This window comes from Apodemus sylvaticus, chromosome 10 (assembly GCF_947179515.1).
Source record: "Apodemus sylvaticus chromosome 10, mApoSyl1.1, whole genome shotgun sequence".
Lineage (NCBI taxonomy): Eukaryota > Metazoa > Chordata > Mammalia > Rodentia > Muridae > Apodemus > Apodemus sylvaticus.
In genome coordinates this window covers 45,251,290-45,268,504 of record NC_067481.1, presented here as the reverse complement: position 1 = coordinate 45,268,504, position 17,215 = coordinate 45,251,290, and the positions used below count along the sequence as shown (strand labels likewise).

At 51.6% G+C, this 17,215-nt stretch overlaps 2 protein-coding genes across 2 annotated transcripts in view; one reads left to right on the top strand and one right to left on the bottom strand.

Moving 5' to 3' along the window:
* The first annotated feature begins 5,896 nt into the window (after positions 1–5,896).
* Positions 5,897–12,329, top strand: Slc46a1 (solute carrier family 46 member 1). Its single transcript, XM_052195711.1, has 5 exons — positions 5,897–6,204; positions 6,551–7,403; positions 9,269–9,352; positions 11,145–11,301; positions 11,806–12,329. The coding sequence occupies exons 1-5, from the start codon at positions 5,977–5,979 to the stop codon at positions 11,861–11,863; spliced, it is 1,380 nt and encodes a 459-aa protein (XP_052051671.1). The 5' UTR covers positions 5,897–5,976; the 3' UTR covers positions 11,864–12,329.
* Sarm1 (sterile alpha and TIR motif containing 1) overlaps positions 12,321–17,215 on the bottom strand; it is a 25,955-nt gene continuing 21,060 nt past the window's right edge. The window contains exons 8-9 of the mRNA XM_052195710.1: positions 15,314–15,435; positions 12,321–14,941 (exon numbers count right to left, since the gene is read on the bottom strand). Coding sequence (XP_052051670.1) covers positions 14,812–14,941; positions 15,314–15,435 — 252 coding nt within the window. The 3' untranslated portion in view covers positions 12,321–14,811. The remainder of the gene's footprint in view (positions 14,942–15,313; positions 15,436–17,215) is intronic.

Genomic DNA, 17,215 nt, shown 5'->3' with positions numbered 1-17,215 from the left:
TACCAAACTCCCCATACCAGATGGGACTCGCACCCATTTTAAAGTTATGTTTGGTTCACCTACCGACAGAAGTTATTACAGAAGCAGAGGACTGCTAGCCATTACACGATTCTGAGGGTGTCCAATGGATACACAAACATGTTTGAGTTAAACTTCATGTTTTCCACAAAGCAGGTCCACCTCTGGAGCTCCACCAGCTTTAGCCCAGAGATTGGGTCCTAGTCAAGAGACACTGCCAGGGGTCACTAAAGCCTCTCTGAAAGGGTCCCTGTGCTACAGAGTTACAGTGGCATCTGTTTGTAGTTGAAAAAGACCCTGGCCAGCAGGAGGAGAATTCAGCCTCAAGACTCCCTTCTGGGGCTGGAGAGATGTCTCAGCAGTTAAGAGTGCTGACTGCTCTTTCGAAAGTCATGAGATCAAGTCCCAGCAACCACATGGTGGCTCACAACCATCTGTAATGAGATCTGATGCCCTCTCCTCTTCTGGGGTGTGTGATGACAGCTTACTTATATATAATAAATAAATAAGTCTTAAAAAAAAAAGACTCCCTTCTGTCTCCCACTGATGGGCCCCTACCCATGCCCCAAGGACACCACAAAGACACAGCCCTGTTACTGTTTTCATGAAGCTTCAGGAAGTCCCATGATTGGGACTTCTAGTCAGGGTGGGTGGGTGGGTGGGTGGGTGGAGGGAGTGGCCAAATCTTTTAAATTCAGTCTCCATTTTAGAGAACCTGACCTAAGTTTGAACTCAGGTAGATGAACAGGCCAGTACCTAGCATTAGTCTCCAAGTTGCCCCCCAACAAAACCTGAGCCTAGATCCAGTCTCTAGGCTCACCCTAACAAGACCTATGTCTCCAGGTTACACCCCCAACAAGACCAGTGTCCCCAGGTTATTATCCCAACCGATCTGCACCCCCAGGTTACAAGTCCACCCCCTGCCTAATGATCACCAACGCAGAGGGAAATAGAAATTAAGTTTATGATATGACTCCCAGCACCAGCCAATTATGTTAAAGGCCATGGAAGCTCTCCAATCAGATGCTTAAAAACATACCCCCACCCACCCACACCACTTGTAGCATTCTATAAAGTCTTACCCTGATAGACATTCAGTGTGTGTGTGTGTGTGTGTATAATGTGCACTGTGTTCACATGCTGAGGTAGAACTTGTGTGTATGTGACACAGGGTGCTGGGCAACAACCTCTCAGGATGGTTTAGTCTTTATCCAACTACTGGATTGGAAGAAATACTTTTGTTTTGCTTTTTCTAGACATGGTTTCTCTGTATAACCGTGGCAGTCCTGGAGACAGATTTGTCTCTGTAGACCAGGCTGGCCTCCAACTCAGCCACCTGCCTCTGCCTCCCAAGTGCTGGGACTAAAGGCACGTGTCACCATCGCCTGGATGAATTTTTTTTTATGATTTATTTTTATAATTTTTTTTTATTTTTTGGTTTTTCAAGACAGGGTTTCTCTGTGTAGTCCCGGCTGTCCTGGAACTCACTCTGTAGACCAGGCTGGCCTCGAACTCAGAAATCCACCTGCCTCTGCCTCCCAGAGTGCTGGGATTACAGGCATGTGCCATCATGCCCGGCCCTTTATTAATTTTTTAAAGATTTATTTATTTATTGTATGAATACATTGCTGCTCTCTTCAGACACCCCAGAAGAGGGCTTCTGATCCCATTATAGATGGTTGTGAGCCACCATGTGGTTGCTGGGAATTGAACTCAGGACTTCTGGAAGAGCAGTTAGTGCTCTTACCTGCTGAGCCATCTCTCCAGCCCTTAATGATATATTTTTATTTCATGAGTATCAGTTCCTCTGGAACTAATGTTAGTGATGATTGAGTCATCATGTAGACATTGGGAATTGAACTTGGGTCCTCTAGAAGAGCAGCCAGTGCTCTTACCTGCAGAGCCATCTCTCCAGCCCTCATAGGGAGGAACCTTAAGACTGCATTTATATACAGTTAAACACTTATCCTTCATCACACTTTAAAAACATTGCTTAAAAGATTGGGTGTGTTAGCCGGGCAGCGTCGGTGGCAGCACACGCCTTTAATCCCAGCACTCTGGAAGGCCGAGGCAGGTGGATTTCTGAGTTTGAGGCCAGCCTGGTCTACAGAATGAGTTCCAGGACAGCCAGGGCTATACAGAGAAACCCTGTCTTGAAAACAACAAACAAACAAACAAAAAGATTTTGTGTGTGTGTGTGTGTGTGTGTGTGTTGTGTGTTAGAGTATTTGTCTGTATTTATGCTTAGGTACTATGTGCATGTCTGGTGCCTGCAGAGGTCAAAACAGGGTCAGATCCCTGGAACTGCAGTTACAGACAGCTGCGAGCTGCCACATGGGTGATGGGAACCAAACCTGGGTCTTTTGCAAGAGCAAAAAATACTCTTAGTTGCTGAGACTCCATCATCACCCTTTATTAGAACAGTTTATGGGCCTGGGGACTTAGCTCAGTGATAAAGTGCTTCCCTGATGAGTGCAAGGTTCCCAGTACAATGTGGTGGGTGAGGGGTGACAGACAGGGAGGGACATTTTTACAATGTTATGTTGTGTGCCTTTTAACTACGGCTTCAAATTCTAATGGAGTCAATATGCACCCCCTTCCCCCATCACGTCCTCCTGCCCACCATCACATCTCCCCTGCCCTGTGATCACTTCCCCCCCCACTGCCCTGCGATCACCCCCCCCCACTGCCCTGTGATCACTCCCCCCCACCACTGCCCTGTGATCACTCCCCCCACCACTGCCCTGTGATCACGTTCCTCCCGCCTGCCCCCCTGTAATCATGCCCTCCTTGTGCTGCAGATCTGAAAGGCAGGATCATTTTATTCCCCCTGACTTCCAAGTGGGTGACTGGATGACAGGTGACTTCGTGTATTAGATTCCAAGTATGGATTCTAGGACTCTGCCCTCCGCAGCTCCACAGACAGGTCTCCACATGGCCTGGGACTCCAGCTGGGGGAGCCTTTTTTTGATGATCTGATTATAAGCCTTTAGAGCATCTTTCGTGTGTGTGTGTGTGTGTGTGTGTGTGTGTGTGTGTGTGGTGTGTGTGTGTGGTGTGTGTGTGTGGTGTGTGTGTGTGGTGTGTGTGGTGTGTGTGTGTGTGTGAGGTACCATTCTGGTAGCTGTGATACCGTACTAAAGGATCCTTCAGTCGACAATAAACAGAAACAAGAAAGTCCTAACAATCCTGTGATGAGGGTGTAGCAGGAGAAGGGGGAGGGAGTGGCTGTCATAAATCATTGGGTCAGGTGACATTTTTCCCAGGGGTGGGGCATCCAGTGGCATGAACATCTGGGAGAACAGCATTCCAGGGAGAAATGGCATGTGCAAAGAGGAATAAGATTAATGGGCTGTTGGAAGGGGACTGAGGAGGCCAGAGAGGGAGGCCAGTGTGAGGTGGGTGGACCAGGGGGAGGGCGGAGGAGGAGGCCCAGGTACCCGTGGCTTGTAGGGTGACTTGGCTTTCACTAGTAAAATGGAAACCACTGGATGGGCAGAGCCGAGTTCAAGGAAGCTCAAGGAACAGTGACCCTCCCTCACAGAAGGAGGGAGTGGGGAGGACTTCTAGGCATGGCTGAGATTCCAGGAGCTCCCTCCCTGTTCCTGCTGAATGAAGCCTCTGGGGTGCAAGGGGACACAGAAGGTTGAAGGCTAACCTAAGGGGTATCGAGCTATGCTGCTATAGGAAGGTTATCATCCTTTCGAGGGGGGAGCCTTTCCGGTGGTACGGCTGTTTGTCCACATGCTCCAGTAAACTCACAGGCCCACCAAGCCCGAATCATTATTTTGGTCTGTTGTTGGTGAGCATAAACATTTGTTCATGTCCTCCAGGAAAAGTGAGGTTATCAAGGAGTCCAAAGAGGCCTCTAGTTATCGGACACACGGACCGAGACACACCCTGACCCACTCTCTGCTGGCAGACCTTGGCCTCTCCTGACCACAGCGCCTATCTAGGAAACATTTACAAGGTTTCAGCTGTCTTCCTCCCTGTGCTGATCCCACTTGTAAAAGGTCTGCATGGGCGGGGTTAGAGGGGAGGGGTGGATGGGGACGTGCAGAGGTCTACGTGTGCAACACAGAACCATCTATCTCTAGAAGCCCATGAGAAGGGGGGGGGGCGCCGGTGCCTATTTGGCACCCACCTATTCTAAGCCTTGGATTCTATACTATTTGCATGGTCTGCTCTTTATCTCTCCGGAGCCACCAATCTAGAAGCCTCGGAGCCTAGTGGGGCTTCATCTGTTTGCTTCGATGTTGTGCTGTCAGATCTCCACTGCACCAAGTAAGGGCACCAGGCAGAAATGGTGCAAGCTGTTTGTTACAGTGAATTCCTTTTCCACAGGCCGTAAAACAGAAGCCCAGACAGACAGACAGGAAGGTGGACCTGCTCAGCAACAGTGCAGACATCTGCTTTCCAGCTGAGTTCCTGACCGGAGCACTCGGGAGCACTCAGGAGCACTCAGGAGCACTCGCCCACACCCAGGGGCCTCAGGCTCAGGTTCCTCTTGGCTCTACTCCACTCCTCTAAGAGAACCGCAGAATCAGATCCCAGCCCTTGATGTGACACTAGCTCCAGGAAAGACTCCCAGGACAGGAACAGGGGCTAGGACAACCTATTAGTCATTAATAATAGCCAACAGCAATTAAGTCTAAGAGCAACAGCCCCAGAAACCTGAGGCAGGAGAATCTCCAGTTTGAAGTTAGCCTGGTCTGAAAGTGTGTACATACAATAACACTTTCAGTGTACCAAATCTCATTGTCATTTTCCAACACTTCTTCCAGACAGCTTGTCCTTTCTTTCTTGTTTTGTTTCTTTTGGACGGGACATCAAACCTTGGGTGGCCTAGAATTGCCTATGTAGACCAAACTGGCCTTGGACTCTCAGAGGTCCACCTACCTCTGCCTCTGATGTGCTGGGCTTAAAAGCACGGGCCACTAGGTCCTGCCTTCACACAGCTTTTCTGCCAAGTGAAGGTGAGGTCAAGGGATCAGTGGCAGGACACGGGTGCTCCAGCGCAGCCCATTGGGCTCTGGCTGTTCTCACACAGAAGGCCGTGTGCCGAGCTGCAGACCCCACACAGCTGGCATATCCAGTCTTGTGGGTTAATCCGGCGTGACCGTTGACCTTACTTCCACATCTCTGGATTCGATCATTTAAGTGGCTAATCTATAAGCTTGCCACGAGATATACATTTCAGAATTTCAGAATTTCTTTTTCTTTCCTTTTTTTTTTTTTTTTTTTTTTTTTTTTTTGAGACAAGGTATCTCTGTGTAGCCCTGGCTGTCCTGGAACTCACTCTGTAGACCAGGCTGGCCTCGAACTCAGAAATCCACCTGCCTCTGCCTCCCAGAGTGCTGGGATTAAAGGTGTGCGCCACCACCGCCCGGGCATTTCAAAATTTCTTGCCACGAGATAATACATTCAGAATTTCTGGCCCCAGAACAAAGTGAGTTCTCAATAAATGTTTAGTTACTGATATTCTGATTATTCTTTTGAGTGTTCCAAGGCCCAGGAGGGAGGGCTACAGCAAGGTGGTGGTATCTTTGAGTTGCCCTAAATGAGGTCACACCACAGGGATTCTTCTTCTTCTTCTTTTTTTTTGTTTTGTTTGTTTGTTTGTTTGTTTGTTTTTTGGGGGGGCGTCAGGTTTTCTCTGTGTAGCCCTGGCTGTCCTGGAACTTACTCTGTAGACCAGGCTGGCCTCGAAGAATCCGACTGCCTCTGCCTCCCAAGTGCTGGGATTAAAGGCGTGCGCCACCACTGCCTGGTGACCACAGGGATTCTAACAGGACTACACCCAACACAGAGAGCAGCGACCAAAGCTTTGGACTGTCTCACGCTCCGCCCCTCCAGACTTTAACAGAGGGACCCGAAGCCTGCGCAGGCGCAGATAGCGCAGACTGGTCCGGGCCGCCGGCAGCTGGTTCCGAGGTGCCAGCCCCTCCGTGTTTGTGCATGGAGGGGCGCGTGAGCCCCGTGGGCTCGTCCCACCGTTTCCTCACCGCGGCCGTGCTGTTCCGCGGTCCCGTGGAGCCCCTCGTCTTCCTGGCCAACTTTGCCCTCGTTCTGCAGGGACCGCTCACCACACAGTATCTTTGGCACCGGTTCAGCACCGAGCTCGGCTACAATGGCACCCGCCACCAGGAGAACTGTGGGAACCAAAGCACGGATCCCGTCATGAAGGTAGCAGGGACCAGAGCAGCAGAGAATACGGAGCGCCGCCCGGGGCGGGGCCTGTGGAAGCTGGGGTCCCCGAGGGGGACGCACGTGGCGTGGTGGGCGGGCCAGACCAAAGGGGGCCTGCCCTGGCTGACTGCCTCGCGGTGTAGGGAGCAGACCTAGAGAAAGCCTGGCGAGGAGGGTTAACAGAAGTGCAGAGACGGAGGGAATGCTTCTCCAGGGCTTGTTTTTACAAGTTGAAGGAACATTCCAAGAGGCTTAGGTCTCTAACACAAGGCTGTAGCTCCCAGGATGGTGATGGTAGGTAACCAAAGTTAGGGCCTGCGCGCTGGCGATTGTGTCTTTACAGGAGGTGGAGACCCTGACATCCCACTGGACTCTCTACATGAACGTGGGAGGCTTCCTGGTGGGACTCTTCTGGTCCACCCTGCTGGGAGCCTGGAGTGACCGAGTGGGTCGCCGCCCACTGCTGGTGCTGGCCTCTCTTGGTCTGCTGCTCCAGGCTGTGGTGTCCATCTTTGTGGTGCAGCTAGAACTGCACGTCGGGTTCTTCGTACTTGGCCGAGCTCTTTGTGCTCTTCTGGGAGACTTCAATGGCCTCCTTGCTGCTAGCTTTGCCTCTGTGGCGGATGTTAGCTCTAATCGCAGTCGCACCTTCCGTATGGCTCTGCTGGAAGCATGCATTGGTGTGGCCGGGACCCTGGCAAGCCTTCTTGGGGGTCACTGGCTCCGGGCCCAGGGTTATGCCAACCCCTTCTGGCTGGCTTTGGCCCTGCTGATCGTTATGACTCTCTATGCAGCATTCTGTTTTGGTGAGACAGTGAAGGAGCCAAAGTCCACCAGACTTTTCACGCTCCGCCATCACCGATCCATTGTCCAGCTGTATGTGGTTCCAGCCCCAGAAAAGTCCAGGATGCATCTAGCCCTGTACTCATTGGCCATATTCGTGGTGGTCACTGTGCACTTTGGGGCTCAAGATATCCTGACACTCTATGAGCTGAGCTCACCCCTCTGCTGGGACTCCAAGCTGATTGGCTATGGCTCTGCAGCCCAGCACCTACCCTACCTCACCAGCCTGCTGGGCCTGAGACTTCTGCAGATCTGCTTGGCTGACACCTGGGTGGCTGAGATCGGCCTGACCTTCAACATCCTGGGAATGGTGGTCTTTGCGTTCGCTACCATTACACCCCTCATGTTCACAGGTAAAATGAAAACGGGGCCATTCACTCACTGCCCCCCAAATGCAGTTCAGGCCTGTATCTTAGGATCCAGAGTTATATTCTCAGCCTGTGTAGAGGACAGACACCTGAGAAACCACAGAAAAATGCCATCTCTCTATATACAGGAGTGTATATTTTTCATATACAGAAAATACAGAGCTTTAGTGGCCAAAGTAATTCATGCACGTTATCAGCCATCAGTCTGGTTAGGAATGTAGAGCGAAAGACGGAAGCCTAGCTCCTAAGCTAATTGTGTCACCCCTTGGCCTCCCAAAGTCCATGCCATTAATGTCTTGATCTTTGGCTCTCGGATAAGAATCACGAGTTAACGAGAATGCTCTGCCTTCTCTTGGGCTTGTTAAAAGCTCCAGAGTCAGCCGGGCGGTGGGTGATGGTGCACGCCTTTAACCCCAGCACCTGGGAGGCAGAGGCAGGAGGATTTCTGAGTTTGAGGCCAGCCTGGTCTACAGAGTGAGTTCCAGGACAGCCAGGGCTACACAGAGAAACCCTGTCTCCCGGGAAACAAAACAAAACAAAACAAGAAAAAAAAAAGCTACAGTGTCTAAAAGTGCTGCTGACTCAGTTCCCCTTGCCTCCCCTGCCTCCCCTTCCCCTTGTTGCTGCCCTGCTCCGGACTCTCCTGAGAAGAGGGGCAGCTGACTAGAGAAAGGGGAAGTTAACTCCCTAAGAAAGATCCGTGTTTTCTGTTAGAGTCTCTGAAGTCCACGGTGTGCAGAGTCAGCTGTGTGATGGTAGCATCTGTGCTAACTCCCGGCTGCTGGACTGATGGTGAAACCAAAGGGGCCGGGTATGGTTCACCCAAGGTCACAGCCCTCAGAAGAGCTAAGATGGAAGATGCTGCAGCACAGAGTCTCAGCAAACATGGCAAACATTGCGAGCCCATAGGTGTCTAGATGCCAGGGCAGAGGAACTCAAATGCTATGCCCTTGACATGTGCCCCTCAGGGAGATTCGACATCTCCTTGGCACACGTATTAGTTCCCCAAAGTGGCTGAAGCAAATTGCCACACACTGGATAGCTTAAACAGCAGAGAGGTCAGTATCTGTGTCACCAAAATCAGAATGTCACAGGGCAATGCTCCCTACAGGGGCACTAAAAGAGAAGCTGTTTTTCTTTTTTTCTTTTCTTGGTTTTTTTTTTTTTTTTTTGGTTTTTTGGATTTTTTTTTTTTTCAAGACAGGGTTTCTCTGTGTAGCCCTGGCTGTCCTGAGGCTCACTCTGTAGACCAGGCTGGCCTCGAACTCAGAAATCTGCCTGCCTCCCAGATTGCTGGGATTATAGGTGTGCACCACCACTGCCCGGCCGAGAAGCTGTTTTTCATCTCCATGAGCTTCTGCTGTGCCAGGCTTCCTCCCGCCCTGGTCATTCTTTATCAGCCTGTTAAAAAGGAGAGCTTAGGTCAAGGTCCCTCCTGGTTAAACCTGGAAAGACTCATTTTCCATGGAAGACAGTTCCAGGCTGTTTTGCAGCCTCTCACCCTGTAGAACCGTCCTCCAGTAGAGGCCTGTGGTCTTCCATTTACAAACCGGGAGATGGTGTCTGACCTTAGATAAGATCACACACGCAGAGCAAGCAGTGGTAACCCAACTCCAAAGCACAGGCTCATTTTCTGGGACCTGCCATCTCCCTTCTAGAAGCAAGTGGGCACTAGAGGTATTCTGACAAAGCTGTTGGTGGGGCTTAGACAAAGTGAAGCAGGGCGCAGCTCTCATTCAAAAGAGTGGGCAGAAAGCTTCTGCCCTTTCCTCCTGCGTCCACCATCTGTCCCTTCTGGGCTGTGTGCAGGAGTTCTGCTGATGGCTGTTTTCTGACCGATGTTTCTGCAGGGTACGGATTGCTCTTCCTGTCGCTGGTCACGACGCCTGTCATCCGGGCCAAGCTCTCCAAGCTGGTGAGCGAGTCGGAGCAGGGTGAGTGTCAGGATCAGTCTGTCCCTCATGCCCAGTGTTGTCTGAACAGGCAAATGCACAGCTGTGGTCAAGGATGGCCTGCCTCCTTCCCTCACCCGGAGGAGTAAGTAACCGAAACAGATGCACGTCTGCTGCTTAGAGCTGGCTGGAGACTGACGCTGTGGATTTTTTGTCTCAAAACCTCTTCTTTCCCATCTGTAAAATGGGTGTGATGACAGCAGGGTTTCCTGCTTCTCTGGGGTCTTAGTACATGGGCCCAGAGGGAATGAGACAAGGTGGCTTAGGTTTTGTTGTCCCCAGCTGACAGGTGATGAAATAGAAGCTTAGAGGGTTAAACGGAGTTCTTCAAGCTTGCTCAGTAAATAATGGCGCTGTATGGATGATGCATGAGTGTGCACATGTGTTCACATATATGTAGGTAGAGTGTGATGTCAGGGTCCTGAGGAACATGGAGTCATTGGTTTGGGTAGTAATGCTTAGTGAGTCTCCTGTCTCCGCCTCTCAAGCTTTTATGTGAACTCAGGGCATGATAACTCTGGTCCTCGGGGTAGCGTGGCAGGTGTCTCATCCACTGACCCAGCTCCATAGTGCCCCCTTCCCCGTACCACACCCCTGTGCCCATCCGCCCAATCCTTTTTTTTTTTTTTTTTTTGATTTGGTTTTTTTCGAGACAGGGTTTCTCTGTGTAGCCCTGGCTGTCCTGGAACTCACTCTGTAGACCAGGCTGGCCTCAAACTCAGAAATCCACCTGCCTCTGCCTCCCAAGTGCTGGGATTACAAGCGTGCGCCACCACCACCCGGCTCCACTGTGATTTTAAGAGCATTTGGCCTTGTATATGGGTGTCAGCCTCTGGCTCTGTTCTGGACCTGTTTCTTCATCTGTGACAGGAGATCTTTGTTCCCCAGGACATTGGCAGGCCCTTATAGTCTGACAGTTGAGTCTCCGTTTCTATTGGGTTATTGCTCATTTTGCAACAACTGGGTTACAAGGCTGGGTCCTGGCACAGACTTGGGTGTCTCCTAAAATGCCTTATTCATTTGACACACTTTTCTTTGTTTTGGTTTATTTTGAAACAGAAATAGAAGTTTAGAGGGATGAATAGGCTGGCCTTGAACTCAAAATCTTGCCTCCAAGCCTGGTGACCTGAGTTCAATATTTGGGGACCACATGGAAGGAGAGATTCAGCTCCTGAAAATTGTCCTCGGACCTCCTCACACAGGCCTCACACAAGTGACACACCAGTGAATGAGTGTAATAAAACCTTTTTAAAAGAACTCATCATGGTGGTACATCCTTGTAATCTTAGCACTCAGGAGGCTGAGGCAGGAGAATTACAAGTTAAAGGGCAATTGGAGCCACATAGGGAGGCCGTTTCTCAAAACAAAACCAACCAGGCTGTAGCGAGATGGCTCAGCCTTTAATAGCACAAGCAACTCTTCAGGAGGACCTGGGCTCGATTTCCAGTGCCCACGTGGTGACGCATGACCATCTGTAATTCCATTTCTGGGGTGTGTGTGTGTGTGTGTGTGTGTGTGGATCTGACACCTTCGAGCTTCCAAAGGCACCAGGCATGCCAATGGTGCAGAGACATACACGCAGGCAAAACACGCATACACATGCAAGTAATTTTAACAGTTAACAGCCAGTATTTAATAGTTCTGCGCTGAGAGTAGGAGGCACAGGTGAGAGGGGGGAGACTCGGAGCCACTGCAGGCCACACGGCTGTGAGGTGGAGCTGCCCTCACTCGACCCTGGGTCTTTCTAACTCTCAAGTGTGTTTCTTCACTGCAGGTGCTCTCTTTTCTGCTGTGGCCTGTGTGAATAGCTTGGCCATGTTGATGGCCTCCGGCATCTTCAACTCCCTCTACCCGGCCACTCTGAACTTCATGAAGGGCTTCCCCTTCCTCCTGGGAGCTGGCCTCCTCCTCATCCCGGCCATTCTGATTGGGTAATGGAGGGCCCTGACCTTGCCTGTTCACCATGGAGTCTAACTTTCCTGGAAGCTTTCTGTCTTCCCTGCTCCTAACTGGAAAAGGAGCCCTGTCCTTTAGTGTCCTGCCCCAGGGCTGACCCTACCCCAGGGCTGGTGGTTGCCTGGTCTCTCAGGAGCCATCTCCAGAGTGGGGTAGAGGGACACAGGAGGAGTCAAGCCAGCTTGACAAGACTATGTCCCTTCTCTCAGGCCCCCCCGGCCTGCCCTGTCTCCATGTGGAAAACAGGACTACAGTGACAGAACTGTGTTCACAGAGTGCCCAGAGAACTTGTGGCTGAGCCCCAGGCTAGCTGACAGCTGAAGTCTTTAGAGTTCTTCTCTTAAGCCATCTGTCTGTCTGTGGACAATGGGGAGGGAGACACCTGGAGCTGCTCACCCAAGTCAGTCCCATGTCACCTCTCCAGACTGGGTTGGGGCTCCTCGTGCCAACTCTGAGCCATCTCTCTGGTCTTCTCGCAGGGTATTGGAGAAGGTTAATCCACACCCCGAGTTCCAGCAGTTTCCTCAGAACTCCTGATTTTCCAGAGGCCATGAGGAGCAGTGGACGCACACGGACTGTATGTGCCTGAAGCCCAGTGCACCAGCCACCTCTCTAAGGGCTGTAAGCACTTTGGCAAGGTGTTCAAGCCAGTTATGAGCAACACCTGCTCTTTGACTGAGCCAGTCTCTGCTAGATACAGAATCTAGTCAGGAGAGGTCCACCTTAGGGCAGGCTGCAGGGAGCCATTTGTGGCAAGGGTTTCTTTACCTTTTATGCTGTTCATCACTCAGAATCTTCCAGAGTGAAGGAGATGGCATTTCAGGGACCAAGCATGAGACCAACTCTCCTTCTAGCCTAGCCTAAGGTACTAGGAGGTCCCTGCTGTGTTCAGTGGCCTCCTGGCATTGAAGAGCTGTCTATTGTTGGGAACCCACCCTTGACCTCGGCCTACCCACCTTTGACCTCAGCCTTGCCAATTGTCACAGTAAAATTGTTTGAATCAGTCTGAAAAGTTTACTGGGCTTTGGGGCTTTCTGTCTCCCACCACCACCCTGCTGGAAGCCACTGTCTTTGATGAAGCTATCTCTTCCCACCCAAACTGCAAGCTAGTTTCCCGGCTGGAAACCATGCAGGTGAAAGCTGTAACCCAGGGAAAACTAAGGCCCACTGGACTGCACCAGGGCTCATTTGGCTTCCACACTCCCGCCTCACTGTCCCGCCTCACTGTCCCAAAGTCTAAGCAAGAAGAGGCTTTCCACTGCCCCACTGGCCCAAGGCTGTGAGGAAGGAAGGGCTCCACTTGGGCAGCGTGTGACCTACAGGAAACCGGATCAGCACTCCCCCAAAACTGTCCGCAAGGGATGCGTTAGGAAGCACAGCTGCCGGGTGCCCTGAGATCCCTCCAGCTCCATACATCCCAGGATGAGAGCCCCGGTGAAGGGATGCATGAATTGTGGATGGATCTTTAGCCTCTTAATGTCCCTCAGCAGTTCGTAGCTCCCTAGAGATGGCTGGGTGCTAAAGAGGAGGGATCTCCCCGACTAAGTCCTGATGTGGGGGCGGCAGCTATAGCTCAGCTAGGCAGAAACCCCGGACTCAGACCAGGCGAGTGTGGGCTGCTTCAAGGGCTACTGAAGAGCCTGCCTCAGCATCAGTGTGGACAGCCATGCTTAGCAGAAGTTCAGCCCCTCTGTCACCACAGATCGTACTGTCTAGTTAGAGGAGGCTTGACACTTTGGCCACCCTGGCTGGGACACATGGCTGTGCTCTGGTTCCCCAGGTCAACAGAAGACCAGACAGTGGAGGTAGTAGTGACCTGGGCGCCAACCAAGAAAAGCCAGAAGTTTCTTGAGTACTACCCATGCCCGTGGGGACCTTAGGAGAGTGGGACTGAAGACAGACAGAACCCCCAGGGAGAACTCTTACACTGTATTGTCATTGAATTTGTCATCGAGGGCACCATTCCATCTGCCTCACCTCAGAATAGGATATGGGGTTGTCACTGGTGACAAGACTGCAGGTAGTCATAGCCAGAGGCCAGCCATGACCCATGGAAGATGAGCAGCGGGAGGAAGGTGTCCCCGGGCCTGGAGACATTTCTCTGATAATGTGGACTGAGGGCAAGTAACCTGGCCAGCACCAGGAGAGGTGGGACCCCACGGCCTCCAGGGGACAGCAGCAGGGCGGTGCCATCTCACTCGAAGCTTGAGCCTGGGTGATGACAAGAGCCAGCTTCCTTGGCTTCCTTGTCCAGTGGAGGGAGGGACACGGGACAGTCCTGCTCTGTTATTTCTGTATGCCTTTGGCCCGCCTTTTAGTCAGGGCTCACACTGCTCAGTTCTCTGTGGCCAGGGAGAGGCAGCTCCCCAGCTTGGGCCACAGCCTCTTAGAAAAACAGATCTGGACACTGCAGTGCTGGGTTCCAGGACTAAGGCAGGATCCTGGGGCTGCCACCAGTGACTTGGAGACCTGGTCCCATCTCCCAGCCACTCGGCTCTGTGAAACTGGAGACAGGACTGGAACCGGCCGCTGCGGTGACTAGGGACCGGGCTGGGGTGTGTGGCGCATGGCTGGATTGCTGGACTCTCTTGTACCAGCTTCCCTGGGAATCTGAAAAATGCAGAAGCCCAGGCACTTCCCAGATGGCCTGCTCTGAATTTTGACAAGATTCCCAATGGATTTGACACTGCCCGGGAAGTAGCCCTTGCCTGTAGATGGTTTGCCTTCTGCCCATGGTGCCGGTTCTGCTCAGGCTACTGGTGTGGTTGGGACTTCCCTGAGCAGGTAGGTGACAAACCCTGTGTGGGTAAGGAGCTGGGGAAACCAGATGGAGCAGGCTAGGCAAGAGCCTTAGGCACGCACAGAGGTTTGGGCAAGGGTGGGCTCTTAGGGTCTCCTTGCACCAGGAGGGGCAACAAGGCCAGGCAGAGGGCCGATTCAGCCACACCCCGACTCCCAATATGCCCAAGGAGGCTGCCTAAAGGAAGTCTAGAAGGGGTACCAGGTAGTTACAGGCAAGGCGATGAGGCAGGGGGACACCGGGTGAGCCAGGGTGCAGGCACAATGTGAGTAGATCGCCTTTGGGGGAGTCTCAGCCCCAGCTTCTTCCTCCTGAGCACAGGTTTAGGGTCCTGGCATTGTATGGACCCTTTTGGGGGGGCTGCCAACCTTACCCTACTCAAGCTGGCTCCTCTCAGAAGATGGGAAAATGTCCTTCCCCTGTCTTGGGTGTCCTGAACTAGGCAGGGACATGGTTCTGTATGGGAGTTGGGACCTGGTGGTAGGACCCGACACAGGATGTCCTCTCATCTAACCTGTGCCTGGCATCTCTGGGTTAAGAGTGGGCCACAGGGTGGCAGCAGGGAAAGCCATTGCCTGAGAACAGTCTGGTTTGCCTCAGTCAGGGTGGCATCTGGAGGAGCTAATCCTTTCAGGGTAGGGACGTGAATCGGGAGTCACAGTAGGGCATGGGGACTGGGGACAGGCTAAGGCAGACCCATTGGCGTAGCTCCCTCCAAACTGGTATCAGAGCCGACAGAGGAGTCCTGAGAGGAGCGACCCTGTAGGAAGCGGATGATCTTCTCAATGGTGGCCTCCTGGTACTCATGGGACCATCTGGGCACACAGAGGACAAAATGGGTCAGAGGCCTTGTGGGTCAGGACCATTTGCTTCACCCAGGTGCTGGTGGTGCTCTGAGTCACACATACACACACACACACACACACACACCATACAGCCCCCACAACACATACATGCACCCCCCCCATGACATATACATATGCCACACATATACTACACACATATACCACACACACTAACACCACACATACACCCTCCACATACATACCACACACACATGTATTCCCCCACCACACACACATTCACCACACACACACCACATACACATACACCACAGATACACACACACACACACACACACATACACACACCACTTCCTCCTTAGCTCCCTAGAGCAGGAGGCTTACTGGATGCCGTTGAAGGTGAGCACGGCCTGCATATCTTCAGGCAGCGCCTGAGGCTCAGGCCACTCAAAGCCATCGATGATGGGCACAATGTTCTTGCCACAGCTTAAAGCAGTCACAATCTCCTGGAGAAAGAAGAAAGAGAAACTGTTTGTCTGTTTGTGTTTTATCTTGAATAAGCCCTGCAAAAGCCCACGCCTTGGATGCTCTGTCCTCAGTGTTATTGGGAAATAGAGGAGACTTCAGGAAGAGGGAACTAATTGGATAAATGGGCGGGCGTGCGTGCGTGCGTGCGTGCGTGCGTGCGTGCATGCGTGTGTGCGTGTTTGTGTGTGTGTGTGTCTGTGTGTGTGTGTGTGTGTGTGTGTGTGTGTGTGTGTGTGTGAAGAGGGTCATCCCTGGAAAGGTACGGCAGAACCCTGCCCTTCCTGCTCTACCTCTCGGCCATGCCACCATGAATGCCCTGCTTCACATCAGGACTCAAGGCAACAGGGCCAGTGACCATGACCATGACAAAAAGCTCAGAGACCGTGGGCCAAAGCAAACCTTCCTCTGATGTTCTTGGGTGTTTTGTCACACGGTGGAGATCTGATTAACTCAAGACCCTCACCCACACACAGCGGCCCTGGGGCCAGGCAGATATGAGAGGACCCTTAGCCTGGGGCTGAGTGGGGGCAAGGTGCTGGTTTGAGGATTTACCCTGAGTTCTCTCAGCTTTCACACAATATAAACCTTTAGTCTTTGTCCTAGGACAGGCAGGCCAGAGCGCCTAAAACTACTGGAGTCCCCTGAGTGTACTCTTACTGTTGCAATGAGCCTAGCCAAAGGTTGGACAGGGAGAAGTGGCCTAGAGAATTTCTCATGGGTGTTGGGCACCAGAGAGGCCAACCACAGCCCGGAGCTGAGGACTTTGGAGGCCCATCTACTTGTTAGGAGGGGCTGCAGAATTAGTTCAGTCCCAGTGGCCACAATCTCATCAGTCACACCATCTAAAGCCTCCACAAGATCCCTTCCCTCAGCAGTGAGGTCTTTAGAGCTTCCAGTGAGGCAGGAGGTGGATGGAGCCAGAGAGCATCAGAGTTCTACCACTGTGCCTCCCTTCCTTAGACCATAGCGGGGACGGGTTTGTTTGTTTGTTTGTCTGTCTATCTGTCTGTTTAGTGTGGGGGTGGGGAAGGGAGACAGCCAGAGAAGGGAAGCTGCTCAAACCATCTGGAGCCAGAAAATCATGAACACTGAGCTATTTACACTGTAGGGTTTTTTGATTTTGCTTTGGATTTGGTTGTGAAGATTCTTCCCTCTTAGAAAAAGAACATAAAACTTGTATCTTATTTTACAGGAGTCCTAGGTTGAGGGCTCTAAAGAGACATTGGATGTTTCCAAAGAGATTGGTCTTTAAGTTTTGATTTTTTTTTTTTTTTTGGCAGTGGGATTTTGAAGGTTAGAATGTATTGGGGTTTTGTTGTTGTTTGGGGTTTTTTTTGTTTTTGTTTTTTTTTGGGGGGGGGGGGTTGGATTTGTTTTTCGAGACAGGGTTTCTCTGTATAGCCCTGGCTGTCCTGGAACTCACTCTGTAGACCAGGCTGGCCTCGAACTCAGAAATCCACCTGCCTCTGCCTCCCAGAGTGCTGGGATTACAGGCGTGCGCCACCACCGCCCAGCTTGGAATGTATTTTATATTGTGACATTGATTTAAAAAAAAAAAGATCTTGGAGATAAACAAGAAAAGCTATGATTTAATAGTGATATGCTACTATATCAAGTTGCCAAGAGCCAATTAGGTTTTTTTGTTGTTGTTGTTGTTGTTGTTTTTTTTGTTAACTTGACACAAGTTAGAGTCATCCAGGAAAAGGAAACCTAACTAAGAAAATGTGTCTGTCAGATTGGCTATAGGCAAGTCTGCAG